The 16,683-nt window shown below is 48.4% G+C and overlaps 1 protein-coding gene across 1 annotated transcript; it reads left to right on the top strand.

Annotated features, from left to right (window-relative positions):
- The first annotated feature begins 1,186 nt into the window (after positions 1–1,186).
- Positions 1,187–3,159, top strand: LOC140856295 (secreted RxLR effector protein 161-like). The gene is made up of 3 exons (XM_073253405.1): positions 1,187–1,270; positions 1,339–1,705; positions 3,140–3,159. The coding sequence occupies exons 1-3, from the start codon at positions 1,187–1,189 to the stop codon at positions 3,157–3,159; spliced, it is 471 nt and encodes a 156-aa protein (XP_073109506.1).
- The last annotated feature ends 13,524 nt before the right edge of the window (positions 3,160–16,683 follow it).

Here is a 16,683-nt window from a genome sequence, read left to right as displayed (position 1 = left end):
TCAGTTCTCCAAAGGTGAGATGGCATGGAGGAGTAGTAAGAGCAGCAGGAGGTCCAACAGGGCAGTACTGGACACTTACATCCTATTATCTTTTGCCTTTTGCAGGTGCATCAGGAGGACTTGGTATTCAGGTGGAGTATTCTTCAGATGTGTCTCCATAGGTGGAGAGAGCTCAGACGGGTGATAGAAGTCAAAAGGTCCAGCAGGAGCAAGCTGGACCTAGGATGGACATCGGGTTGCACTGCACAAGTCCAAAAGGAATGTCAGGCAACCAGAATGATATGGCTTCAAGGAGACGTTGTCATATGCCCTGATGACAGCGAATGGGGACCCCTACACCTATGAGGAGGTCATGGAGTGTCAGGACAGAGAGAGATGGATCCAAGCAATGTCCGAGGAGATACAGTCTCTCCATAAGAACTAAACGTGGCGATTGGTGTAGTTGCCGCAGGGGAAGAAACCCATTGGTTACAAATGGATTTACCAACGCAAGCAGGGGCCTTTGGAGCAGGAAGATATCAAGTACAAGGTGAGGTTAGTGGTCAAAAGATACTCTCAGAAGGAAGGCATCGACTTCAGGGAGGTTTTCTCTCCTGTCGTCAGATATACTTCCATCAGGATGTTGCTGAGCATCGTAACAGCTCAGAACTTGGAGCTGGAGCAGATGGATGTCAAGACGGTGTTCCTCCATAGGCATCTAGAGGAGAGCATCTATATGGAGTGGCCATCGGGGTTCCAAGAGTCAGGAGCAGAAGGGAAGGTCTGTTTGCTGTAAAAATCATTGTACGGGCTGAAAAAATCGTCGAGACAATGGTACAAGCGATTTGATTCCTATGTGAGGAGCATCAGACTTTTCAGGTACGAGTATGACTCTTGTGTTTATGTTCGATCTTTGGAGGATGGGTGTGGGGTGTTTCTACTTTTGTATGTGGATAACATGCTTATAGCATGCAAGAGTAGGAAGGTTGTGCAGGAACTGAAGGCAGCCTTGTCTCGAGAGTTCGAGATAAAAGATTTGGGGCTTGCGAGGAAGATCTTAGGTATGAAAATTTTCAGAGATCGAGCCAAGAAGGTGCTGCATTTATCTCAAGAAGGCTACATCAAGAAGGTCTTGGAGAGGTTCGGGATGAAGGAAGCGAAACCGACGGAGCTACCACTCGTCGGGCACTTTAGACTCTCGAAGACGATGTCGTCACAGACTGAGATGGAGGCTCAAAAAATAGAGAGAGTGCCATATGCCTCTGGTGTGGGAATCTTTATGTACGTCATGGTGTGTTATAGGTCGGATATTGCCCACGTAGTGAGCTAGATCAGCAGGTTCATGATGCAACCTGACAGGAAGCACTGACGAGCACTGAAGGAGATTTCAGGTACTTGGTGGATACTGTTGGAGTCGGCATCTGCTACGGACAGCGAGGAGGTGCTGAAGGACTCTCCAACATGCCCAAGGAGGCTCGGGGGCTGATAGGAGGATTTGTAGATGCTGATTTTGGTGGAGATGTGGACACTCGACGATCGATGACAGATTTTGTATTCAGTCTATTTGGAGGTCCAGTTTCGTGGAGATCATACTTACAGCCTATCACGGTCTTATCGACCACTGAGGCAGAGTATATTGGCATTATGGAGGCAGTGAAGGAGGCCCTATGGCTGAAGGATTTGGTATTGGAAATGGGCTTTGCACAGGAGGCCGTCTGGATGCACTGTGACAGTCAGAGTGCACTGTTACTTGCACAGAACTCTATCTACCATGCGAAGATGAAGCACATCGACATTATATAGCACTAGATCAGAGAACTTATGGAAGAAGGTGAGGTGGAGCTGGTAAAGGTCCACATCAAGGAGAATCCAGTGGGTGCATTGACGAAGGTTCTTCCACGAGATAGCTTTCAAAGATGTGTGACACTGATGTGCTTGATGGACAAGATGGAGTTGGCTGAGGCCTTGGGATATCAAGGTAGAGATTGTTGGGCCTCATGTGGTGCTCCCAAGGCTCAGAGGACCAAGGCTAAGGCCAAGATCTACAGTCCATGAGGTGCTCATGGGGTTTCTAGGACTAGTTTGGGTCCTAGGATGAAAGGCTGTCAGCCTTTTGGGTCTTGAAGTTCAGGAGACTTGAGCCTCAAGGGGCTAATTTGTTTTGGGCTAGATTTGAGTCCTAGATAGATGATATTTGTTTAAATCATAGGTGTACATGGGTTTGGATTAGCACAAATCTCATATCAAGTTAGCCAAGGAAGTTTTGTGGTTGGGTCACATTGACCTTGTATAAATATCTTTGTATTTAGGGTTTGTAAGAATGGTTCAATCAATCAAATCATTTTCTCTCTAAACTTTCTCTCTCTTCCTTTCTCTCCCTCTCTCTCTGGTCTTCTTCACGTCCTAGAACTAAGAAATCTAGGGTTTCTTGATGCCACCCCAAAAAGGAAAGAAAGGAGGCGCGAGAAACCAGCGCCCCCCCTTTGTGCATGCCCCTATTTTGAGCACCCCCTCTTGGCCACCCAAAAGGAGTTTAAAGTCCTATTTTTTTTATTTTTAGAGGTTTTATCAAGAGTACTTTCAGGTTCCAAAAGATAGATTTCAGATTTGATGGAGAAGAGGTTCAAATCGAAGAAGAAAATCCTGCTGACAAAATTTGCAAGGCTGCTGAAATCAGAAAGGCTGTTCTTCTTCAACGTGTTTCATTCCCTTTCAGTGAGTTTTCTTCATTGATCTCCTGATGAGAGGTACTCCATACACTTGAGAATGTGGCACAATACTTATATCCAATGCCTAACTTTTTTACTATTTTATTTGAAGCATAGAAACTTTCAACAAGCTTCTCATCCTTCGATAGCATTTTCTTTGTGATTGCTACCATCCTATCATAATAATTGACTGTCATATTAAACTCGATCTTTAAGTTTAATAACTCTGATACAGCTGATAATTCAGTGTATGTTTTACATCCGAACCACAGTAGTTCATCAGCATCTCTCTGCATGCAATAGAAATCGCCGCTGTCAGCTATTGAATCGTCCTCCATATCTCAGTTAAATTTAGGACCAACAGCATCTATAATCATATCTATCATTTTATTTGTGTCCCTATCCTTCTCATTTTTAATCCTTGTAACTGTTTCCCATGTCTCCCCATATAGGTACCAATGCTTGTAGTTAGGCATAAATCCACTCCTATATAAATGGATAGTCATTGTATCCTTATCAAGTATTTCTCTATTGCCGCATCTTTGATAAGGGCAATGAGTCTACCCATGATGTAAGAGTGTCATATTCTCAAAAGTATAATTACAAAAGTTCTCTACACCCTCTTTGTATTCAGCAGAAATTATCTCATCGACTACTCGATGGTCCATCTAACTATGATCCATGGCACACTACCTAAGAATTCTGCATATACAAATGCAAGACAATAGCTAAATGATTATTTTATCATTTCAAATGGCTTATGTAATAATTGCATCTTACCATCAACTAATAGGTATAGAAGGTCCTATTCCATTCAAAAATTATATTAATTCTATAAGTCAAGTACAGTAATCAAACGATATACAATAAGGGTTGAAAAAATTTTGGTAGCATCTCTTCTTAGTTCTCCCCAACATAGCATAAGATGTGTGAGAAGAATTAAAGAAAAATACTGTTCAAAATTTTTCTCGAATCCTCACCATATCGTTTGATTACTGTAATGACCTATAGAATTAGTTATATTTTTTAAATTATCTATACTGAATAATCAATTGATCAATGTACATAATTCTTTTATCCGTACAAAAATATATAAATATATGGATACCGTAGATTATGTACATTAATTAAAAGATGGATATATGATTATATGCAATGTAATATTTTTAAAATTTAAAATTAGTGGGTTCCAAAATACATAGAATCATTGTAGATGGGATGGTCGGGATGTTCATCTCACGCATGCGGACTTGAAGCATGCCAGATAACTAGGCCGCATGAGCACACCAACATAGTATTTAGGCAGATCCCATCCTGGAGGTTCCAAAGTACCAAGCAGCATTGCAAATACAGTAGAAAATGGGTCGAGCTGGGCTGGGCCACACCCCTTCTTGAGTTCGATCTGAAATTTTTTTTTCTGACTTCAGATCAAGTCCTAGGGCCTAGAATCCAATTGCCGAGCTGCTCCAGTCACCACCAGAGTAGATGAGTGGGTCAAAGTCGGTCCACCACTCGAAACCTCTACCATCGAAGGCAGTAGGGCTACTCTCGCTGGAGAACTTCCTGAAGTGATTTCACCTCTTAAAAATAATATTAATTTAAATAATATTATCAGTAATATTATTAATTTTAATAATATTATTAATAATATTTTTTAAATTAATAATATTATTAATTTAAATATTAATAATAATATTATTTAAATTAATAATATTTAAATTTAAATAATATTTTTTAAAATAATCAAATAAATTTAATTTTAAATATTTAAAATTTAAAAAGATGTGAACAGGGTGTGGCGACAGTGATGGCTCCATCGCCGTCGCTAATACTCACTAGGCAGTATGCAATTCGATGATGGTGTTGGTTCGACGATGCAATGCTCTGATGGCTGGGTACTTCGAAGGTGGGAGGCAGGGGCGTGGGTCCAACGGCATGGTGAGAGAAGAAGGGGAGGTAGGGCATGGCTGATTTGGCATGGGGAAGGGCGATCCGATGGGGTACGGTGGTGGGGAAGAAAGAGGGGAGGTCGGAAAGAAGAGAGAAAGTAGGAGTGGCAGGATGCCGGCTATGGGAGGCGGCCGATAGCATCCGGGAAGAAACGAGACTCAAAAACCATCGATCTAGTGCGGGGATGCCAGATTCGAGGTGAGGACGGTGGTGCAAGATTTGGGGGAGGAGATCGGGGGCTCTGGCGGCGCAGTGGGGGAGAACGGCAGTCAGAGAAAGGGGAACCAATGTGGGAGAAAGGGGAGGTAGCGAGGGATCCTGTGAGCCCGTCGGGGACCCATCGAGGGAGGGTTTTAGGGTTTGTTATTAGCGATGGCTAAATTGCATCGCTAAAGCCATCGCTAACAACCATTTTAAATTATTAGTGATGGAAAGCCATCATTAATAATAAAAAATACCGTCGCTAATAACTTTTTACACTTATTACGACAGATTTGATTTGCATCATAATTAGTTGTCGGTAAATGCACTTATTAGCGACGGCTACTTGCCCTCGCTAATAAGCTATTTTCTTATAGTGTATTTGGAGCGAGAGCACAAGAGCAAGGTAGATAGGGTCATGCATGCTTGCAAGCATGATGCTCATGTCGCAAACTCACAATGCTCATCGGAGCTGCAAAATTCCTCAACCAACACAAGCACAACCTCAAGGTAAAAAACTTTGCTTGATGATCGGGTGATTGTAAAAGTTTTGTTGTTCTTTTATCATCAAATCTTTCCAACAACAATCCAACAGGAATAAAGGCCACCTATTGGTCCTTGGTCACACAATATAAACCAGTCATTGAGGATGCAAAATCCTTCTAAGGCTATGGATGCAATAGATGAATATTTATAAATAGAATTTTGAAATCTCATCCTTTCTAGCTTATTCATGCAATAGTTATGAGAAGCATAAGAACAATCGATTGAACCATTTTTTGAAAATTTTTCAGAATTCAATCAAGATAGAGGTAATTAAAAGAGGATCGAAGATGTAGCATCCTAAGATCCAAACATATTGCCTTCCAAATAGATAGGAAAAGGTGGTAGCAAAGAAAAAAATGGTTTGCCATCTCTAAAATTTGGTTACATAACACATATCTACCAAGATTCTTATTTCCAAGTTTTTTTCCAATTACCTCTCTAATATTTAGTTTTTTCCTCTAACACAACCAAAGAAAATATTTAATATTAAGAGGGATAGAAAGAATCCCAAGAGAAAATGCAAGTTTGTATGTAATGCCCCTAATATTAAAGAATATAGGTATAGAGAAGCTGTGGAAAATTTGTCATTGCTGCTTGACTTCTAAATAATCTGGTTCTCCTTTTGGTTCAGATTGACCATGGTGAGAGCACCTGACAGTTGGACAAATTACGATTGGACCAGCAAAGAGGTAGAAGAAGAGGATCCTCCACTTCATTGTCCTTTGATTAAAGAGTTTAGCCACCATGCCGGACTTTTTTTGACTCGTCGAATATAAGTCAAGAAAGGTAGCTTGAAGTGGGGCATCACAAATGCAACTATCTTTCCAGAATGTGATACTTTGATCATTACCAATTTTGACCTGAACCTTGTTCCAAAATACTGAGAGAGTATAAACTACACCTCTTCAAAGGCTAGGCATCTTTGCCTAATTTCCAACTTATAAAATATTTGACCTTCTTATACAATAAGCAAGCTGAATTTGCCACTTCCATGATCCTGCATCAGAAGTTGGACATCTCCAATCCTATTTAGCAAGAAGAGAGAGATTTAATTGAGTGATGCCTCTACCCCTAGCTTTTCTTCATCCTTTTGCGCACCCAATCTAGCAACTAAAAGAGGGGCACTACATACAGAAATAGGAAGTCCTTCAGCATCGATCATTCGTGCCTGTTACAAAGCAGGATGTGGCGTCTCTAGAAGGCGAGTTCTGCAGCAATTTCCTAGATGAAAGCGGATTTGGAATGTTTCACTAGTTTGAACTAAACTTGAATTGCACAGAGCTATTTAGTGAAACATCATGAGCGGATTTGGGATTTCCTCTTCCTATTTAGCATATTCCCATCACTTTGGGATATATCACACGGATGTGAAAAGCGGCCAAGATCCTTGTAGAAAACGGGAGACAGCTATCGATATAATAACAAAAATTTAAATAATACTAGGTGAAGGTCTCATGGTCCAGCACGAAATGCATTTCCCTTTTTTTTTTTATTTTATAGATTAATTAAGTCAAAAACTTTTCCTTGACCGAGTCTCTAGTTCCTGACTGTCAAATTCTCAAGTAATGCTTGATCACGGAATCTTTGGCACCAAGATGGGATTGTCAAAGGGCTATGCACGTGCGAGGAGACCGGAGATTATATGATTAAATATCTACCAGCACCGGGAGGCTACCAAAACAAGGACTATGCACCTCAGAGACTATCCAATACTATATTTTATGTATCCGATATTATTTCCCGAATGATAGAGCAGGGCAATGGATCTATTATCCTAGAACCATGACTTTGACCTTAGCCTCCATAGGAGACATTCAAAATGAGTTACATTATCTCTTGCATCCCCAGCTTGACTTCTTGTTAGCTCGTCTTTGAATCAATTATGTACCAAGACAAGGACTATGCACCTCAAAGACTATCCGACACTATATTTTACGTATTCGATACTGTTTCCTGAACGATGGAGTAGGGCAATGGATCTATTACCCGAGAACCATGACGTTGACCTTAGCCTCCATAGGAGACATTCAAAATGAGTCACATCATCCCTTGCATCTCCAGCTTGACTTCCTGTTAGCTCCTCTTTGAATCAATTATTTATTTTATTAATAAACTTTGAATATTCATAGTAATATAGTTTATTATAATGATCAACAAGTAGAATAGGTCAAAAATAGCAACTATGTTTACATTTCTTAACTTTCATGCACTGTATATATATACATATTGGCTGGCCACGGCCCTTTTTTTTATTTTTCATAAGACAGATTTAATATACCAATCTACTACAAATATATTTATAAAAATTTAAAAATCAAATATATATAAAAATAAAAAGGAATATCCATCGCAGCAATTCACAATGTACGTAATTCTATTATGATTGACCATGTATGACACTGTACAGTGAGTATCCTTAGCAGCCGTTCTATAAAAATGTCATCCAATAAAAAATGTAGGGTGGTACATGGCTCGATCTTAGAGACACCATTTTATCTTTTCTTATTTTATGTCTTTGTGAAACTGAGCTCCTTTGATGTTGGTCAAGTAGGATTAAATTGACGCATTCAAGGGTAGCTAGCCAGGTGTAGCAAATTGTATAATATTTTGGAAACTAATGATGAAAAATTTGAAGTTGGAGCAAAAAGCTCAGAAATGGAGCTAAAAGTCCCTAGACTCTAGGAGGGGAAGTGACGAATATTTTGGCTCAGTTGGATAGTACAACAGCACTTAAGAAGGTAGATCGAGTACCTTTGGATCAAGTCAGCATTACAAGCTAGTGACGAAATAAATCATGTAAAAACTGGTTGGCCATGGAACATAAGACAATAAAATCTGAAACGGCCAATGCGTTTCTGCCGCACTGAAAATCGGACCACTTGTTACTGGCAAGAAAAATCGGACCACTGTTAGTCACTCGTGAAGAACGCCAAAAAGTACTGAGAACGCGCAACTGCAACCTTTATTTAGGGGCTGGACAATGAGGAATGTATGCACTGAAATTTCAAAACATGTACGTACTACCAACATTGCTCAGGTGAATCCATATGATGCTTCGTTTCACACTGGAGCAAACCATGTTCATGGATTGGATACGATTTATTGCGGTCAACCCCCTCATCGTCTGATCATCGAAAATGAACGCCTGTAAAAAAAAAGTCCACACTGACCGGAGGTGGCTCCGACGGAGACCCTCCGACGGTCAAGTCAGAGCGGTGACTGGGCAACAGTGAAATGAAGACAGAGAGCTCAATCGAGAGAGAATGAGAAAGGGAACAAGTCTATTGTTTCGAAGGGCCCCTAGCACTGTAGTCTTCCCCGATATATATAGTGGAGCGTGGTATGGCACCGTCATTAATGGCGCGGACAAGTGAGGAATTGTCAACTCACCGTAGACTGTCAGAGTCGCCGTGAAAGTGTCACATCACCGTGGGGCTGTCAAATCGCTAGGGTTGACAATGCCCTAGGTGGGATAATGCCCTTAGGCGGTGGTGCCGCATGCTGCTGTCAGGGCTGACAGTCTCTGGCAGCTGTACGGCGATCGGAGGAGTCGACCGACCCTAGGCCGGTAGCCAGCTGTGTGGCGTCGGGTGGAGATTCAGACCCCTCCGACGGTCAGTCGGGCATGTTGCTAGAGTCGGCCATCGGACTTCCTGGTGCAGTCGGTCGGGAGAGTAAAAAAGGTCCGCCCGACCGACATACCCTCAGTCGGTAATTGCATCCGACGATCGATCGGTCGGTCGGTCGGTCGGTCGGTCGGTCGGACGGTCGGTCGGTTGGCCGGTCGGTCGGTCGGACGGTCGGTCGGTCGGTCGGGTATGACCGACCATAAATCGTCGTGAGCGGGGTCGGTCGGTATTCCCCAACAGTTGCCCCCCTCCACTCCTGAGTCGGACGGTGTGCTGGCCGATGCCTCTGTTTGGGCAGCAACGCCGGGCGAAAAGGAGTGGATTCACCGTATGCCAAATTCCGACCGTACTGCGAGTTGATACGATGTCAGGCATCTCATGAATGCCGAGCGATCCGCTGGCGTCAGGTGCTCAGTCGATGTCAGACGTCCCGTCCTGTCGACGTCAGGTGTTACGTCGGTGTCAGACGATCGAGTGCCGGATGATTTGGTGTCAGCGATCGGGTGCCGGATGATTTGGTATCAGCGATCGGGTGCCCGACGCCTTTTGGGGAACGCAAACCGCCGCCCCGCGTCGGTTCTGGGAGCGCGGGGCGCTGTCAGACGTCCCATCGGGAACGCAAATCGCCGCGGGTGATTTAACTCGGAACCGCGGCCCTTTCGCCATGTGTCGGAGGTGGTTGGGCCGGCGTCCTCCGCATTAAATGGAGGCGGTGCGGCCTTCCCGGGATGGGTGCGCCGACCCATCAGGCCGAAGGGAGGGCGCGGATGCCGCCACGCGTCGCCCATCCGGGGGATCTCGGTCGGTGCGGGGGCATCTCGACCGTCGAACGGCCCTATATATATAGGACCACTTGCGCTTGAAGCCCCATCTTGGACGATTTGCTGCAGAGACTCTGCCCAAGTGATTCCTCCGTCGTCGCCAGCGGCTGCTCCTTCTCCCACTCTCGCAAGGGTCCGCCTGGGGTTTGTGATTCTTCCCCTCGACCGTAGTTTCCCTTCAAATCTTCTTTTCTTTCTTCTTCTTCTTCAGCCTCGCCTTTCTCTTGGTTCTGGTGCGATGGTCGGAGACTCATCCCAGGGGGCTCGGTCGGGAAATCCGACCGATGACCCTCGGTCGACTTCGGAAGTTGAGGTTTTCTCGCTTTCGGGGTCGAACATTGATCAGCTCCGGGATCAGTATCGTATCCCGGAGCAGTTCCAACTTTCCGCCCCAGGGGTCGGCGGTCGGGTTAACAACCCTCCGCCGGGCCAGGTGGCGCTGTACATCGAAGATCTTCGCACGGGTCTTCAGCTTCCGATTCCGGAGTTTGTTCGGAATCTGCTGGATTATTACGGACTTTGTCCGGCGTAACTGGCGCCGAACTCTGTCCGACTAATAATCAGCTTCGCCTTGTTGTGTCAGCTTCTGCCGACCAACCCTCGTATCTCTCTCTTCCGGATATTTTTTGTCCTCCGACCCCACCATAAGGCCCGAGGGTGGTGGCTCTTCAACCCCCGGAAGGGTCTTTCCTTCATCACTGGACTTCCATCGTCCATCCACGGGTGGAAGAACCAGTTTTTCTTTGTTTCATCTTCCTCTCCCTGGGGCTTCCCTTCTCGCTAGGGCGTGCCCCGAACCGAGGCGAACGAGAACAGCCAGGTGGAGGCGGACGATCGGGAGGACTTCCACCGACTCAAGGATATGTCGGTCCCGAAGCAGAGGGAGCTTGTTACCGAACAAGCCCTCTATGATGCTGGCCTGAGCTTGGTCCCCCGTCTAGGTATCGCCCGATCCATCGATTGTCTTTTCATTCTGGCCTTCGTTCTTGTTCTTATTTTAATATTTCTGTTGGTATCGCAGGGATACCTCCGAGGATAAGGCCGACCGACGTCGAAATCCGTCAGTACGCGGCGAGGAAGAGGCCGGCATCGGGGCCGGACCTTCGCGTCCGTCGAAGAAACCTTCCACAGTGGCGCCGACCGTTGAGGCATCGGCGACCGACTAGTCGGAGCCGGTGATAGCATTCGCGGCTCCGACGGTGCAATCGGAGGAGAGGCCGGCGGAGGAAGTGGCTGAAGGGAAATCGGCGGCTTCGCCGGCGGGTGTGGCGCCGGATGACGTTCGGGAACCCGAACACCATCCGACGGCATCTGCAGCCGCAACGGGGGGTGCCGCGTCAAACTCGAGCATCCCCTCCTTACCGGATCCGCTGGTTGGGGTGGCCGATCGGGGGAAAGCCCCGATGGACCCCGCGGACGACCCAAGGTCGGGGAGTCGCACTGTGCCGCCCAGCGCTCAGTTCCCCGAAGGAGCGTTGGCGCTGGCCGACCACAACCTGGCCAGGAGGCTGTGCCAGGGGATCCTCCTCCCAGCCGACGTGGAGGTGCTGAGGTCTCGACAAGTGACCGAGATGCTATCTTCATTTTACCCGACCATGATCGGGGTAAGTTCTACTTCGCCTCCCTTTTCTTTAGCATCTTCATTATTTTATCTTTCTGACGTAACGCTCACGTCGGCAGTTGATCTACACCATGTCCGAACTTGAAGTCGGGTACCGAAGGTTCGAGAACATCCGAACGGCTTGGAAGGACTGGGCGGCGGCGGTCGAAGCCGACCGGGCAATGCTGGTCGACCACCTGAAGCAGTCGACCGACCGGGAGGTGAAGTTGGTGGACGAGGTCTCTCGTCTCGGGTCCGAACTCAAGTCGGCCCGAAAAGAAGCCAAACGCAAGGGTCGGACCGTGCACCGTCTGCGGCGCGAGCGTGACGGTGTCGCCGCCGAACTCGAGGACGAACGCGAGCAGCTCTGGGTCAGCCTGGAGAAGCTCTCCAAGGCTGAGGAGGATCTGTCAATCGCCCAGGCCGACGCCGATATATCAAAGGCAGAGGCAGAGTCGGCAAAGGACTCTCTCGGCCGGGTGGAAGCGGAAGTGAGGTCGGCGAAGGCATCGGCGAGCCGGGTGGTGGACGACTTTCGCGGCACCGACCAGTACCGAGAGGAGATGTTGGAGTCCGGCTTCGTGTCGTACCGGGTGGGGTACGAGGATGGTCGGGATGCGGTTCAAGCCCTGTACCCGGAGCTGGATCTCAGCAGCATCGTCCCGCCGGGAGTCGAGGACCAAGCCACGGAAGAAATGGCCGACCCGTCGTCGGGAGGCGTCGCCGTGGCGGGAGAGGTCATCCAGGAATAGATGGCCGTGACTCGTGATTCAGCGCCGACCACCTGCCCATCACCGACCGACGATCCTGTTCCAGCCGTCGATCCAGTGCCGATCGCGGTGGACACGCCGGTCATCCCCGAGCTTCCATCGGTCGAGGAGATTGACTCGGAAGGATAACCGTGGCCTCATTCTCTTTTATCCTTTTTGTTTTTCCCAGAACACTTGTAACCGGGCTTCGGTCCGATTTTGTAAGCTTCTTTTGATCTTTAATGAAGCCAAAGTCATAGACTTAAACTTTTTTTCTTGTGTTGTAGAATGCATCCGAACACGTGAGTCGCCAACACATATAGGTCGGTTAGGTCGTTTGGCAACTTGTGCGGCCACGAAGGTAGGACATGTCCCGACTTTGGCTCGGCCTTCAATGGTCGAGGTCGTAAGTCGGGCGTCCTTCCCCCGACCGCATGTCGGGCGCGTTCGTTGAGTCGGAAGCCGACCGACCGTCGGGTAAAGGTTTGGTAGTCCGGTCTCTTCCGACGCGTTCAGTCGAATGTCGTCCGGCGCATTTAGTCGGGGGAAAACTGATAAGTCGGATCCCGATACCCTTGCATCGGGTACTTATACTGCGCCTCATGATATACAGTGGTAAGCCGAATATCTTTCAGCCGACCGTAGCTCGATCGGTGAGTCATGAATGCGACTGAGGTCGCATCGTGCGATAGACGGTGGCAAGCCGAATATCCTTCGACCGAACGTAGCTCGGTCGGTAAGTCGCGAGGGCAGTCGCGTAGGCATTCCGCCTTTCTTTGGTCGGGGCTCAGTCGGTAAGTTAGCCGATAGTCTGGCCCGAAAGTTCGTCCGTAGAAGGAGTGTCAACTCCCGTCGTCGTGGATGGCCCTTGGGAGCGCCCGATACGTCGTCGGCGGTCGGGCCGTTGGTTCCACACGGATACCAAGTCCGAGTCGGGACGTCAGGACCCAACCTTCTTGGTGAGCGCCGATCGTCAGTCGAAGAGTTAAAACTCCGCAATTTCAAACTGGGTTTGTATTCTGAATGAACAAGTACAAAGTTCATTGGTGATACAACTTCAGGTTGTCGGTGTTTTATGTCCGGAGAACGGGTTTCCCTTCCAGAGTCTCCTGTCGGTAGGCCCTCGGACCATAGGTGTCTGCTACCGTGTAGGGCCCTTCCCAGTTCGGAGCCAGCTTCCCTTGGTCCAGGGGCTTCGAGACCTCTGCCTTTCTCAGGACTAAGTCACCAGGCCTGAAGAGCTTCGGTCTGACTTTGGCGTTGTAATACCAGGCTACCTTCTGTCGGTATGAAGCCATGCGAAGTTGGGCCTCGTTTCGTAATTCGGGGAGGAGGTCTAGGTCGGCCCTCCGACAATCAGAGTTGTCCGGCTCTCGATACCACTCGACCCTGGTAGATGGCAGCCCAATCTCGAGTGGGATCATCGTCTCTGTCCCATAGGCCAAACCGAAAGGCGACTCCCCGATCGAAACACGGGGGGTCGTTCGGTAAGCCCACAGAACGGAGCCCAGCTCGTCGACCCAGAGGCCTTTGGCTTCGTTTAGTCAGATTTTGAGCCCGTGTAGTATGATCCGGTTGGTCACCTCGACTTCACCGTTGGACTGTGGGTGCCCGACCGAAGTCAGTCGGTGCGTGATGTGAAACCTTGAGCAGAAATCTCTGAAATCTTGGTTGTCGAATTACCGTCCATTGTCGGTGATAATGGTATGCGGCAATCCGAACCTGAAGATGATGGATTTTTGGACAAAGTCTTCCATCTTTCGTTCGGTAATCTGCGCCAGGGGCTCGGCCTCCACCCACTTGGTGAAGTAGTCGATGGCGACAACTATGAACTTTGTTTGACCTGATGCTGGAGGGAAATGACCGAGAATGTCGACCCCCCACTGAGCGAAGGGCCATGGAGCGACAATAGGAGCGATTTGGCTGGCCGGTCGGTGCTGGACGTTAGCATACTTCTGGCAAGGTTCGCACCTCCAGACCAACTCAGCCGCGTCCTTCCTCATGGTGGGCCAGTAGTAGCCCTGTCGCAGGACTTTGTAGGCTAGAGACTTGCCCCCCAAGTGATTCCCGCAGATCCCTTCGTGCACTTCTCGGAGAGCATAGTCTGTGTCGGTCGGTCTCAAGCACCTAAGCAAGGGAAGGGAGAATGACCTTTTGTAGAGTCGGCCATCTATGATCACATATTGGGAGGCCGACCATCGGAGCCGCCTGGCCTCCATGGGATCTTCAGGACTGATTTCGTCAGTCAGGAACCGAACAATCGGATCCATCCAGCTTGGTTCATCTGTTAGTTGTAGTATCTCTTCGACCTGATCGATACTCGGTTGCTCGAGGTTTTCCACGAACGTCCGATCCAAAGAGTCGAAAGCCGAAGTCGCCAGTCTAGAGAGTGCGTCGGCCCAGACATTCTCCGACCTAGGGATGTGGAAAATCTCAAAATACCTGAGGCGCGTTACGAGATCCTCTACTTTCTGGAGATATTTGGCCATGGCCGGATCTCGCACCTCGAATTCACCTTTGACCTGCTCCACGATCAGTTGAGAATTGGAGAATGCCCAGAGACTGTCGATCCCAAGTTCCTTTGCCATCCTCAAGCTGACGAGGAGCGCTTCGTACTCGGCTTGGTTATTGGAGGCTTTGAAGTCGAATTGGAGGGCGTACTCGGTGACTACCCCATCCGAGTTGGTGAGCAGGAACCCAGCCCCGCTCCCTTGAGCGTTTGAAGCTCCGTCGATGTGCAGTACCCAGGTGGAGAACGGGTCTGGCTCGGAGACCGCATCTCGTCCCGGGTCCACACCTTCCGACCCTTGGTCGGCTGTCGGGCATTCGGCGATGAAGTCGGCCAGGACCTGGGCCTTCAAGGAAGGTCGCGGTCGGTACTGTATGTCGAACTCGCTGAGCTTCATTGCTCACTTCGCCAGTCATCCTGACGTATCCGGTCGGTGCAATATCGCCCTCAGGGGCTGGTTGGTGAGAACCACTATGGCATGAGCCTGGAAGTATGGGCGGAGTCGTTGTGCGGAGACGGTCAAGGCGAAAATCATCTTTTCCATCTTCAAATATCGAGTTTCAGCACCGCGGAGCACTTTGCTGGTGTAGTAAATAGGCTGATGGGTTCGGCTCTCGTTTTCTCGGACGAGCACCGAACTGACCGCCTCGGAGGAGGTGGCCAAATAGAGATACAAGGTCTCCCCGACCTTCGGCTTCACAAGCAGCGATGGGGAAGCCAAGTATTTCTTCAGATCTTCGAAGGCCCGTTGGCACTCATCCGACCAAAAAAAACCCTTCGCATGCCGCAAAGTTTTGAAAAATGAGAGGCACCTTTCAGCTGATCGAGAAATGAACCGGCTGAGAGCGATGATTTTTTCGTTCAGCTGCTGGACCTCCTTCTTGGTGTTCGGATGACGTATATCGATGATCGCCTTTATTTTCTCAGGGTTGGCCTCGATTCCTTGCTGAGAAATGAGGAATCCGAGAAACTTCTCTGAGGTCACCCCAAAAGCGCACTTAGTCGGATTCAGCTTCATTCGATATTGTCGTAGAGTGCGGAAGGTCTCCTCGAGATTTCGAACATGATCCAGAATCTGGACACTTTTCACCAGCATATCGTCCACGTATACCTCCATATTGCGCCCGATCTGGTCTTTAAAGACCTTATTGACAAGTCGTTGGTAGGTGGCGCCGGCGTTCTTCAGTCCGAAGGGCATCACTCGATAACAGTAGAGGCCCTTGGGGGTCACGAAGTCAGTGTGCTCCTCGTCTTCGGGTGCCATCCAGATCTGGTTGTACCTGGAGAAGGCATCCATGAAGCTGAGCAGTCGAAATCCGGACGTCGCATCCACCAGTTGGTCGATCTTTGGAAGTGAAAAGCTATCTTTTGGACAGACCCGATTCAGGTCGGTGTAGTCGATGCAAATCCTCCACTTCTCGTTGGCTTTCCTGACCATGACGACATTGGCGAGCCAATCGGGATATGTGGCTTCTCTGATGAAGCCCGCCTCAAGCAGCTTGTCCACTTCTTCGTCGATGGCCCTTTGTCTTTCGGAAGCAAAGGACCTTTTCTTCTGCCTCACCGGCCTCATCGTCGGATCGATGTTGAGTCAGTGGGTTATTGTCTCTGGGGGGATGCCCGACATATCTGCTGCCGACCAAGCAAGTATGTCGGCATTGGCCGTTAGCAGCTCCGTCAATCGTCGCCGTTCTGGGTGGGTAGTTGAGACCCGACCCATACCTTTCGGTCGGGGCCTCCCGCAATCGGGATTGACACGAGTTGTTCGGCCGGCGAGCCCCGTTCTTCCTCCTCCCGTTGGTCTAGTTTGTCGATCGTCAGGGAGCCCCTCAACTCGTCATTCTGAGCGGAGATCTGGAAGCATCGGCGAGCGAGTTGTTGGTCTCCGCGCATCTCTCCGACTCCGTTCCTAGTCGAAAATCGAACAAGGAGATGGTACGTCGAGACGATTGCCTTGAGGGCATTAAGTCCGGATCTTCCAAATATGGCGT

Source organism: Elaeis guineensis, chromosome 3 (assembly GCF_000442705.2).
Source record: "Elaeis guineensis isolate ETL-2024a chromosome 3, EG11, whole genome shotgun sequence".
NCBI lineage: Eukaryota > Viridiplantae > Streptophyta > Magnoliopsida > Arecales > Arecaceae > Elaeis > Elaeis guineensis.
Note: the sequence above shows the minus strand (reverse complement) of the source record. Positions and strands in the feature narration are given on the sequence as shown.